General features: G+C 44.1%; 1 protein-coding gene across 1 annotated transcript in view; it reads left to right on the forward strand.

The window, feature by feature from the left end:
• The window catches only part of ZC3H7B (zinc finger CCCH-type containing 7B), an 82583-nt gene that overhangs the window by 33885 nt on the left and 35896 nt on the right, over positions 1-12802 (forward strand). The window contains exons 7-11 of the mRNA XM_074271815.1: positions 711-767; positions 7456-7498; positions 10094-10320; positions 11117-11447; positions 12336-12394. Coding sequence (XP_074127916.1) covers positions 711-767; positions 7456-7498; positions 10094-10320; positions 11117-11447; positions 12336-12394 — 717 coding nt within the window. The remainder of the gene's footprint in view (positions 1-710; positions 768-7455; positions 7499-10093; positions 10321-11116; positions 11448-12335; positions 12395-12802) is intronic.

Here is a 12802-nt window from a genome sequence, read left to right on the forward strand (position 1 = left end):
GTCTCTTTCTCCTCTCCTCTCCTCATCCTGCTCCTTCTTATTCTTCTTTCTCCTTTCCTCTCCTCTCTCTTTCTCTCCATCCATCCATCCATGCATCCATCCCTTTCTCTCTCCCTCCCTCTGTGTCTCTCTGTTTTTCTGGGTGTGTCTCTTATTTTCTCTGTGTCTCTTTCTCTCCTTTCTGTCTCCCTCTCCCTCTGTTTCTCCATGTGTGTCTCTCTTGTTCTTTCTCTCTCTGTGTCTATCTCTTGTCTGTTGTCTGTCTCTGTTGTCTCTCTTTGTCCCTGTCTCTTTCCCGCTCTCTCTCTGTCTCTCTCTGTGTGTTTCTGTCTGTCTGACTGTCTTTGTATTTATCTGTTTCTGTCTCTTTTTTGGTCTGTCTTCTCTGTCTCTCTTTCTCTATCTCTGTGTTTCTGTCTATCTCTATTGTCTCTGTCTCTCTCTATGTCTCTCTGTCTGTCTCTATCTCTCTGTCACTGTTTCTTTCTCTGTCTTTGTACCTGTCTCTGTTGTCTATATCATTGTCTCTCTCTCTGTCTCTGTATCTGTCTTTGTCTCTGTCTCTCTCTTTCTGTCTTTCTCTGTCTCTGTCTTTGTCTCTGTTGTCTGTCATTGTCTCTGTCTCTCCCTGTCTCTTTCTCTGTGTCTGTCTCTCTCTGTCTCTGTGTCTCTGTCTGTTTCTGTCTCTCCTCTCTTCCCCTCCCCCACAGGAATTGGAAACCTTCTCGCTGCTCAGTAATGGCACCTCGGCTCCCTTAGCAGATCAGGTAGGATGGATTCTGCCTTGGCCTCTGAATGGGCGTGTGCACAGTGAATTGTGATTCCTCCCAGGGTTGGCAAGTCATTCTGGCTGATCCCTTCTCCCTCCCCTTCCCCTGATATTTACTCCAGGGGACCAGGGAAAACCTGGGTTCCAGTCTCAGCTCCTCCACTTACTAAACATGAGACCAAGGACCAATCATTTCTCATTTGAGCCTCAGTTTTCTCCTCTTTACGATGAGAACAGTAATGTTCATCCTTTCCATCTCCCAGCAGAGCTATTGCACATAGAGCACCCTGGAAGCCTGGAGTTCTGAGGAAATGGTGGCTGTTGTAGATTGTGCCCAAAGCTTTGCAGAGGATTCATTTCAGGCCCAGCCTGGGTGTGGTGGGGATGTTGGGGGAGTCACACAGGCAGCCCTTGTCTAGATCTGAGTGGTCATTCTTTACAATGCTAGCACACAGCTAGGGAAGATCCTAGTCATGGAACAGTTGGAAGGGACCTTAGAACAGGGGATGTCAGAAGTGGGAAGGAGCTTAGAACAGGGGATGTCAGAGGTGGGAGGGAGCTTAGAACAGGGGATGTCAGAATGGGGAGGGGACTTAGAACAGGGGATGTCAGAGCTGGGAGGGAGCTTAGAACAAGGGATGTCAGAGCTGGGAGGGAGCCTAGAACAGGGGATATCAGAGGTGGGAGGGAGCCTAGAACAGGGGATGTCAGAGGTGGGAGGGAGCTTAGAACAGGGGATGTCAGAGGTGGGAGGGAGCTTAGAACAGGGGATGCCAGAGCTGGGAGGGAGCTTAGAACAAGGGATGTCAGAGCTGGGAGGGAGCCTAGAACAGGGGATATCAGCGGTGGGAGGGAGCCTAGAACAGGGGATGTCAGAGGTGGGAGGGAGCTTAGAACAGGGGATGTCAGAGGTGGGAGGGAGCTTAGAACAGGGGATGCCAGAGCTGGGAGGGAGCTTAGAACAAGGGATGTCAGAGCTGGGAGGGAGCCTAGAACAGGGGATATCTAGGATGCTAATAACAAAGACTATGTGACATGAAAGGGACGTTTTCTCCCTCAGCTGGCTCCCCTGATTGCACCAGTGCCTCCCCTATGATAGTTCTCCTTCTGCCTGTCACCTTCTCAGACTCTTTTTGCACTTTCCCTTTCTTTCTCTGTGTGTGCGTTTGTGCTTCTTGGTTCTGTCCTTAAGCTGCTTTTCTCTCTACACTCTTCTCTTCATGGATCTCATCCACTCTCACGGCTTCTGTGAGCACAATGCCCATGATGCCCAAGTCTGTGTCCCTGGCCTTCTCCTCCCTCCTTATCCCTAGTTACTTATATCCTCAACTGCCCATTAAATATCTTCACAGAAATTCTCCAGGCCCTCCACCCATTAATGACGTGACCCTCTTCCTGTTGCCCCTCCTCGAACTCTGAGAGATTTCTCTGATACTTCCATCCCCAGAACTTAGCTCATGGCCTCGCTTGTTAATAGGCACTCAATAAATCCCAAATCACTTGCCAAGGCCTATGACTTTTTGTTGTTGCTCAGTCACGTCCATCTCTGTGACCCTGTGGACCATACTGTCCATGGGGTTTTCTTGGCAAAGATACTAGAGTGATTGACCATTTTCTTTTTCAGTCCATTTTACAGATAAGGAAACTGAGGCAAACAGGGTTAAATGACTTGCCCAGAGTCACACAGCTAGGAAGTACCTGATGCCAGATTTGAACTCAGGATGGTGAATCTACCTGTGCTCTTCCCATTGAGCAGAAGTAAGGCAGAATTCATTCCAAAATAGAGGATGAAAAGTTGTGCTCGGGGACCAGCTAGCAGCCATGTTAACTAGAACAGAGTGTGTGAAGGGGAATAAAAAGAAATAAGGAAAGGAAAGTAGGAGCTGGATTGTGGAGGACTTCAACTGAGGATTCGTATCTTATCTTAAAGGAACCACGGAGCTATTAAGGATTTTTGATTACACTAGCATGTAATTTAGAAAAGCTCTTTGGGCAGCTAGGAGGAGGATTGAGTGGGAGAGAAGAGAGTCTGGAGAAAGGGAGAGGCTACTCTGGTTGGAGGTGATGGGGATTGACAGAGGCTGGCGACTGGCCGTGTAAGTGAAAAGAGGCAGCCTAATGGGAGAGTCAGCAAGACCCGAGTTCAAATCCTGCCCCAGAGACTTATTAACTGTGTGACCCAAGGCAAATTGTTCAACCTTAATCTGCTTTGATTCCTTAATTATAGAGTGCAGATAACAATGTACCTACTTCCCATGGTTGCTCTGAAGAGCAAATAAACTAATATTTGAAGTATTTTCCAAATCTTAAAATACTATCTATTATTAAATAAATATTATATATCATTATACATTATATTAATATATTGCTTTATAATATATTGTTTATTATTTTAACATAATATATGGTATAATATATTGTATTATATTCTATATGCCACATTATGTAATTATATAGTGTATCATGTGTTATATGCTATAATAATATGTAATATATGATATGATATATCATGTTATATGTAACATAATCTAGCTTAAATACTTTGGTCATAAAATGAAAAAGATCCTGATGGAGCAAAGATAAAAGGCAAAAAAGAGAAGAGGATGAGATGGAGAGATGGTGTCATGGAAACAATGAAAGGCTTGGACAGACTTTGGGAGATAGTGGAGTGGTCCCTCGAGCTGGGATTCAGGGGGTTACAAGGAGTTGGGCCCAACCGAACAATAGCATCATTATTAAATGCATAAAATAAAATAGAGGGGGTTACAAAGGGAAGCATTTGTATTGTCCAGATACAGCGGGATTGTGGTCACTCGTGAGTCAGTGGTGGGCTGGCAATGACCTAATTTAGCAGTAATGGCCAATGAGAGCGGTGGGATGAGCTGGGGATCTCTGGGAGGCTGGCCACAGAAGCACAGAGCATGAAAAGGACCGTAGGAGTTATGTAGTCCAGACTATATGTGTCCAATCCCCAACAAGGGCCGTACAGCTCCTGCTTGAAGAAATTCTAGCTGTGGGCTTGTGGGCAAGTCCCTCGGTTTCCTTACCTGTAAAAGAGGGTATGAGAATATCCATTTCAGCGGGGTGATGGGGGGCTGTTCTTGCTAACTGCAGAAGTTCTATTTTCACTTTGAGGTGCAACCAGGCTCTGAAGTGGATTAAAAAGGAACAATTTGGAGCAGTGTTTGATCATATTCCCTCGAGGGTCAAATGAGATGCTATAAGTAGACCTTTCTACTATGGGATCATGTACAAAATCTCTTCCCCCTCATTGCCTCTGTTTCCTCATCTGCAAAATGTAAACCACACACCAGCTGCCACAAGAGGTCGTTGTTCTGTGATTCTTAAATCATTACAGAAGCCCCAGCTCTTAATGATATTATCCTTGGGCCACAGACAGTGGCTGGGCTGGCCTTGGAACCTAGAAAAACCCAATTCGAATCCTGCCTCTGATTATATCTCGGTATCTTTGCTTTCCTAACACTTTCTATAAAGGAGGAGTTGCAATTTACCCCAGGGAAGGAAGATTCATACCCAGCATCCCCGAGATGGGGCCAATTTAAAACCTTCCTTCCCCTTCCTCTCTTCCAAAACAAAGAATAACATGCATCAAGCCAAAATCTGGCTGCCTCTAACTCCTGCTCATTATTTCCCGTTCTTCTCCCTGGGACCACATGGAAAGAGAGAGAGAGACAGAGACAGAGAGAGACAGAGACAGAGAGACAGGGAGAGACAGAGACAGAGAGACAGAGACAGAGAGACAGAAACAGAAACAGAGAGACACAGAGAGACAGAGGAGGAGGTAGAGGCTTTATGCAATTGTACTTCAGTTGGTTGTCCTCAACTCCTTCCTGGATGTGGATCCCCAATTTAGGGAAAGTGAACTGCTTTATCATGAGTCTGAATCATTAAATGTAATTACACAGGAGGTGAATCCTTAGCCAGAGAATCAACTGTTTTCATATCAAAGAATCACAGAATCTTTAGGGCTGGTGGATTTGTGAGGAGGAGTTTCCTTGTTCCTTCCTTCCTTCCTTCCTTCCTTCCTTCCTTCCTTCCTTCCTTCCTTCCTTCCTTCCTTCCTTCCTTCCTTCCTTCCTTCCTTCCTTCCTTCCTTCCTTCCTTCCTTCCTTCCTTCCTTCTTTCCTTTTTCTCTACTTTCTTTCTTTATTCTCTCCTTTCCTTCTTTGTTTTTCTCTCTTTCTCTTTTAATTTCTTCTTTCCTTCCTCCCTCTGTCCCTTTCTTATTTCCTTCCTTCCTTCTTTTCCTGTACTTGAAGATCACTAGTGATGGGGGAATCACTGCTCTTGGAGATGATTCATCCCACTTTTGTTGTTAGAAGGGCAGTTAGCTGTGTGATCCTTGGCAAATCACTTTACCCTGTTTGCCTCAATTTCCTTATCTGTAAAATGAGCTGGAGAAGTATCTTTGCCAAAAAAACAACAACAACAACAACAACAACAATAAAAAACCCAAATGGGATCACTGAAACAATTGAACAACCTTGTTAGGAAATTTATCCTTTATTTTGATATAAAATTTGCTCCTTCAGCTTTTCCTTCTCTCGACTGCTTTTTGTTCAGCCCTCTGGAACTAAGTGGACAAAGGCTGCCCCCTCTCCCATGGACACCTGTCAAATACAAGTCATCTTGTGTCTGGATTCAATATCCCCAATTCCTCCAATTATCTTTTTCTTTGTCCTCCTGAGTGCTCTTCCTCTGGAACTATTCCATGTCCTCCCTAAAATGTGATATCCAGAACCTAACCCAGTCAAAGCTAAGCCAGGTCTGTGCCAGGGGGCACGGTGCTCCATAGGAGCCTGACCTGGGTATGACAAGAAGACAACCCCCATCCCGTCTTACTCTGCTCTCCAGACTTTGCTTTATGTGACTGAAGATAAGTAGAGAGGCAGTATGCTGTATTGGTTAGAACTCAGCTTCTTAAATTGTGGGTCATGACCCCATAATGGGTTTTACGTTTGGGGGAGAGGGGTTCATAAAATTATGTCAGTGTTTGATTTTTTTTACCTATTTTATTAACCTTTGTATCAAGGATCATTTAAACATTTCTCAGGCAAAAAGATGTCGTGAGTGGAAAAGTTTAAGTAGCCCTGGGGTAGAGGATGAACTTTGGCATTGGGAAGGCCTGGGCTCAGGTCTTCCCTCTCACCTCACCTGTCTTACTTGTGTGCTCTTGGGAAAGTCGTGATCCTTCTCAATGTCCCAGGCAATTTTTAAGAATATGTCACTTTTTCTGTTTCTTTTTTCTCTCGTGGTTTTTTCCTTTTGTTCTGATTTTTCTTTCCTAATATGATTCTTAAAGAAATGTCTAAAAAATGAACGAATTGTATAACAAGAAAAAAAAAAGGTAAATTTAAAAAAAATCAGAAGAAGATTTTGGCGACTGGGCAAAGCTTGTATTTTATTAAAACACCAAGGAATTATCCTATAGATTTTACATATCTTAAGGGCAGAACTGGTTCCATTTTTGTCACTGTATACCCAATACCTAGCACAATGTCTGGTGTACAGGGGACACTTAATAAAGGCTTTGTGGATTGAGATTTCCTGCCGATGTGACTTAGTGACATCTTCCATTTCTTTTGTTTTGAAGATGATTTTTTTTCAATCCAAGTCCAAGACTTTAATTTTCCAATTAAAATTCTTTGCACTAGATTTAGCTCACGATTCTAGCTTGAGACTCTTGTTTGGCTTTGTAGTCTATTAGCGTTCCTTTGTGGCTTATGGGTCATCTGTAAACTTGTTAAATATGCTGTCTATCCCTTTAAGGAGAGAGTCCCAGGGCACTCCACCAGACTTCCCTCACTGCAGAAGATTTACCACTTGATGACTGTTCTTTGGGTCCATTCATCCAACTATCTCTAAAGCCATAGCATGATCATCCTGACCTCATCTCTCCATCCTTTTTTTTTTTTTTTAATGGCTATTCACCAACAGGATCTCTCTCTCTCTCTCTCTCTCTCTCTCTCTCTCTCTCTCTCTCTCTCTCTCTCTCTCTCTCTTTCTCTCTCTCTGTCTCTCTCTCTCTGACTCTGTATCTCTATTTCTCTGTCTGTCTGTCTGTCTGTCTGTCTCTCTCTGTCTCTCTGTCTCTCTCTCTGTCTCTCTCTCTCTCTCTCTGTCTCTGTCTCTCTCTCTCTTTCTCTCTCTCTGTCTCTCTCTCTCTCTCTCTGACTCTGTATCTCTATTTCTCTGTCTGTCTGTCTGTCTGTCTGTCTGTCTCTCTCTCTCTCTCTCTCTCTCTCTGTCTCTGTGTCTCTCTCTCTCTCTCTCTCTCTCTCTCTCTCTCTCTCTCTGACTCTATATCTCTATCTCTCTGTCTCTGTGTCTCTGTCTCTCTCTAATATAATGATGTGAGAACTGGCAGGCTCCTAGTCTGAGGCAGGGAGAAGATACAGACATAACATGAGACCTCTTGAATATGAGGGAGCACTGGAATTTCCTGTTATCCCTTTCCTTGTATTCAGTCAACAATCATTTACTGTATCAGACACCATGAAGTACCAGGGATGCAAAAAAGGGCAAAAATAATCCCTACCCTCAACTAGTTTATGTCCTAATGGGAAAAGACATTGGGGTATATACAAGACATTATACACAGAGAAGGATGGTGATTTATGGCCACCCACATCTCTCCTGATATCACGTTCTCTTTCTCTCCACAGGGAACATCCAATGGACTTGGTTCTATAGATGACATCGAAACAGGTAGAGAACCCTGGGAGATGAATGGGAGGTGGTGGAGGGAATAACCTCAGATGGAGGTTATCCTGTGCCAGGAACAGGAAAGTTTAGAGAAATGGACCATGAGAAGTAGCTCCAATACTGCCCTTGGCAATGGTCCCAATAGAGCCTTGGGCTGATTTCAGGAAGTGACTCAATCTTTACCAGCTCTTTAGTATTTCCTGTATTTTCCACTGGGGTCCCCCAGGAGAGAGGTAGGACTTGACATTCCTACCTTCCTAATAAAAAACTTCATCTCTGATACCCAGCTAGGTGGTAGAGCTGATAGAATGTTAGACAGAATCAGAAAGGACCTGAGTTCAAATCCAGCCTCAGATACTTACTGGATCCTGGGGAAATCTGTGCCTCAGTTTCTTCACCTGTCAATGGGGATCACCGAGTTGTTGTGAGACTCAAATGACATTTGATATCTAGAATCATATATATAATATATGCATATATGTATACACATGTATATGTGTATATGCATATACATACATGTATGTATATAAACCCACAGAAAGCACTCTGTAGACTTTAATCATCATTTATTAAACATCATTTATTACTATGTACCAGATATTGTGCTGAAAAATAAAGAGCCTTAAAGCTGTATATAATTTTAGCTATTACCCAGAAGCCCCAGAAGCGTCTCAACTTTGTTCATGCTTTCTTGCCCCTGGCACTGGACTAGCATAGGGCTATGGAAGGGGAAAGACAAGTCTTGCTCCTACTTACTGGTCTCCTGCCTCCCCTTTCCACTCTCACAGCTTGCCCAGGCTGGTCTGTCTCACCTAGGAAAGGAAGTAAGACACCAAAAAAAGGAAAGAGCTCAGGCAGTCAGCAAAACAATTAATGGAGATAAGTAATTCTCTGTGTTCTGCCTCTGATAGAGGTGGTGGACTCCAGTTGGGGAATGGGGCATACCTTGTCGGTCATGGCAAATGCTTTGCAAGGAAGGGTTCTGTTGGCTGGGAGGTAGGGAGGAGTTGCTAGGAGATAGCTGAGTAGCTCCGAGAACCCAGTGATGGACCTGGAGCTGGGAACACCTAAGTGCAGTTTGCCTTAGACACTTAATAGCTGGGCAAGTCACTTACCCTCTCCTTGACATAATGCACAGAGAAGGAAATGGCAAACCACTAGGAACTTTGCCAGGAAAACCCCATGGGGACACAGTCATACATAATGAAACAACAACAACGATGGGGAGGAGTCATTAGGAAGTAATAGTATCAATAAACCATTTTAAAGAGACTTGATTCAGGAGAGAACTGAGAACTCCTGGAACTCCTGTCTTTTTAATAGGATGTTTCTCCCACCTCCTTAAGGGCAGAAAATCAGATTATTAATCCCCTGGCCATTTGTTAAGCGATTTACTCAACAAACACTTATTAAATGACTGTCACTGTGTCCACCGTGCTCCTCTAGACATCGGTTTTAGGAAAAATGAGGTCCTAGTCCTTTCCTCATAGAACTTACCCAAATCCACTGTGGAGTTGACACAAATCGCAATAACTAATATTGTCAATAATATTGTCAGTTCATAGGAGGACTTATGTACCCCAAATAATGTACTACATAAGGTCCAAGGAGGACGTAATTATTTACTAGGAATATCAGAGAGGGTTTCCTAGACTGTCTTCCTGAACTTCTCCTCTTCCCTCACCTCCCCTATTCAACTCAACGCCAAGTCTTATCGATTCTGTCTTCACCAGATCTTAATGATTCTTCTTTCATCTGACACATCCATCACCACAGTTCAGCCCCATCACTTCTTTCCTGTTCTCCTGGTTTGCCTTCCTGCTCCTGATCTTCCCGTTCATCTCACACACAGCTGTCAAAATGAGGTTCCTAAAACACCTGGCCAACTATGTCACTCTCTTCCTGAAGAAGCTCCCCTGTTGCCTGTGAGCTCCAGTAAAAAATGATCCTTTTTGACATTTAAAATCCTTTACAATCTGGTTGTACTCTTATTTTTTTTCCCTTGGTCAGTTACATATTCTGGCTAAGATTGGAATTGCAAAATCAAAACTAGGTATAAAGCGGTTGCTGAGATTTATTCATCATCCACCATCTATACACTTTTATCTGACCAAATTAAAGGGAGCAACCTTATTGGACAAGCAAAAATGTGACACATGTATGTGAGGTTTTAAATAACTTAGTTCTAGGCTCTTTTTACTCTTTTTATTTTACTGTCTTAGTAAATGCCTTTGCTAAGAGTTAGTTACTGATTGTTAATGTGAAATACACTGGTGGGGGCTCATGCTCTATAGGGCCACTCAGAAGAGCCTTAAAACTCAAACTAGCAGCGACCCAGCTTTTCATTATGAGTGCCAACTTGGAGGATTAGCATCCCTATTTTCTATTTACTTTGAATGTTTTGTATCCTCTGAGTAGAACGTAAGTATTTTGAAGGGAAGGGCTAGTTTCATTCTTGTCTCCGTATTTTCATCACCTAGTACAGTGCTGGGCCCATAGTAGTTGATTAATAAATGCTGCTGAATGGAATTGAAGGGTTAAAAATCAACCCCTCTCCCCAAGAATGCTGAGCTTTCTCTCTATCTTCCTCTTCCTCAGACTGCTCCATGGATTTAAGATGTCTCACAGCCCCAACCACTGCCTCTATTCCTGGTTGTGATATCACCCTCCTTCCCGACCCTGAGATCAAGGGTTCCACCACAACCCTTTTCCCTCCCACCACTGACTTGCTGGCCCCTCCAGATGGGGCTGGACCTGAGAACATGGAAGATTTCTCTGATGGGGATGTTTTTGGGCCAGAACTTGACTCCCTCCTGGATTCATTGGTGAGAAAATTCACGCTCTCATTCATTCATTCATTCATTGCCGCTCACTTCTCTTGTTTATCTCCTCTGTCCACCGAGGACAGCTAGAGATCCCCCCCATGTCTCAGTACTGTGGGTGACCAGCTTCCCCTGTCTAGTCAATGTAACCTCATACGCAAAAATAGGGTAGAATAATCAAAAATAAAACAAGTTTATTATTGATTTTGTTTTCAAACTCTTTTCCCGTCTATTATCTCCCACTATCCTAATGAGGTAACTTGGGAAGTCCTTAGTGAGGACTTATTTGAGAATATCCATCCTCAGTGGAATACTTGGAACTGACACCCCAATTGGTTCAGATTATGTCCTAGAGGGAAGGATGGGGTAGGGGGGTGAATAGGTATCTAATCTATTTAGATGAATAATCATGATTAATTATAATGATTTGATTTTGTTTAAAACAATTAATTATTAATTGAAAGCTCAACTCTCTATTTGTTCTTCCATTTTCCCCTCTTCTCCACCTTTTCTCTATCTTCCCCCTTTTGTCTCCATTTCCTTTCCGTCTTTCTTTTACCTTTTTTCTTTCTCCCTCTTCTATTTTTCTTAATCCCTTTCTTCTTTCTTTTCTTTCCCCATCTTTCTTCCTTATTTATTTCCTTTTGCTTTTCTTCCCCTTATCTCTTGCTGCCCATCTCTTTCTTTCCCATTCTCTATTCTCTTATCACTCCTTCCCCCTCATTTCTCCCTTTCTCCTCTTCTTCTTTCCCATGCCCCATCCCTTCCTTCCTTCTATTTGTTGCCAATCTTCTTGTAGTCTCTGGTACAAGGCTCCATTCCAGTTACTATACCCAGTGAAATGCCCCAGAGGATCCCCGTGTTCCCTGGCGGGGCACCCCTCTTGCCCCCTGTGGTGAGCGGCACCATCCCTGTCTCCAATCCATTGCCCCCTGCATCCTTTGGCCTTGTTATGGACCCCACCAAGAAGATGACCTCCTCTATGCTGGAAGCCTTTGACTCCCCGGCCTCCTCACTGGACACCTTGGATCATCTGGACTTGCTCCCGTACACAGATGCCCACCTCGAAGCCCTGGACAGCTTTGGACCTGTCCGAGGCTCCCTGGACACACTTGATTCATTCACAGTAGGTAAGTGCTCATGGGAAGAGACCCCAGAATATGAATGTCAAAGTTGGGAGAAACCTTCAAACCCAGAATTTCAGAGCTAGAAGGAACCTTAGAACTTGCCTTAGGATAGAATGTCAGTGATGGGAGGGCCCTTGAGACTCGGTGAGTCCGGTCTCCTTATTTTTTAGGGTAGGAACTTGAGGCCCATTGTTAGGGAAGGTCACACATTAGTTAATGGCAAAGCTTGGACTCCCAATGTCTACCCAGTCCTCAAGGCAAGGCCTTTACCACTATTCTGCTCTCCACCAGTGGGGTGTGTGTGTGTGTGTGTGTGTGTGTGTGTGTGTGTATGTGATGACCTACAGGGAGAAGTAAAGACCCTGAAATCAGTCATTTATTTCAATTTACACTATTATTCTGAATATAGGCCATCCCAACAAAGGGCACTTCCTTAAAATAATCCTTGGGTTTAAAACCAATTCCAGCCCCAAAATCCAAATTGCAAAGCAAATGGGGTGGGGTGGGGGGGATTCAGACCTCTTGCCAGACAGATCGAAAAGCTCAGCAGGATAATGGCAAGCTCTCAACTTGAGATTTCACTTTCTCAGAGACCATCAAATCCAGCTCCCAATTTTACAGATGAGGAAACTGAGGTCCATAGACATGGCATAACCGGCCAAGCTCATATAGGCAGTGACTGTCAGAGGGAGGATCCAGTACCGCTCTTCTGACCTCATACCTCTTCCCTTCCGGGTCAGAATCTTATTGTGGCCCCTTGGGGGTTAGGGGAGGCAGAAAAGGACTTGTTACAGGTTTAGAAATGAGCCACGGATAGTCCACATGCCATGCTTCCCCTCAGCCACCTCTCCTACAAGGGAAAATAATGCTCATTTCTCTTCCCCCACCTAGAGGACACCTCCTCTCAGGACCTACGACCACCAAGCAGCACCCAGAAGCCGCCCCCTGCAGTGAGTGAAGTTCCCCTGGGGACATCTGGGAGGCTTGGGAGAGGATAAGTTTTGCTGGGGGGTCTTCTCCTTTCCAGAGTGAGGGGGGTTGGAGTGGGAAGGAAGAATGAGAACCCTGGTCCTTGCACAGAAAAAAAAAAAAAAAGATGGAACCTTACATGGTCAGGTAGTCACTGCTATACCCATAGAAAAGCAGAAAGTCCCAAGGTGCTGGAACCCCCAAGGATCTTAGCGACATTTACTCCAATCTTCCCATATCCAAATGGGCAGACTGAAGCCTAAGCAACTAAAATGACTGGTCCAAGATTATCCTGGAGCAGGTTTCCCTAGAGAGCCTTAAAGAAAGGTGCTGTCCAGGACTTAGGAAGAAGAGCATGGGACCAGGGAGTCACAGAGACTAGATTCAAG

Source organism: Sminthopsis crassicaudata, chromosome 5 (genome assembly GCF_048593235.1).
Source record: "Sminthopsis crassicaudata isolate SCR6 chromosome 5, ASM4859323v1, whole genome shotgun sequence".
Lineage (NCBI taxonomy): Eukaryota > Metazoa > Chordata > Mammalia > Dasyuromorphia > Dasyuridae > Sminthopsis > Sminthopsis crassicaudata.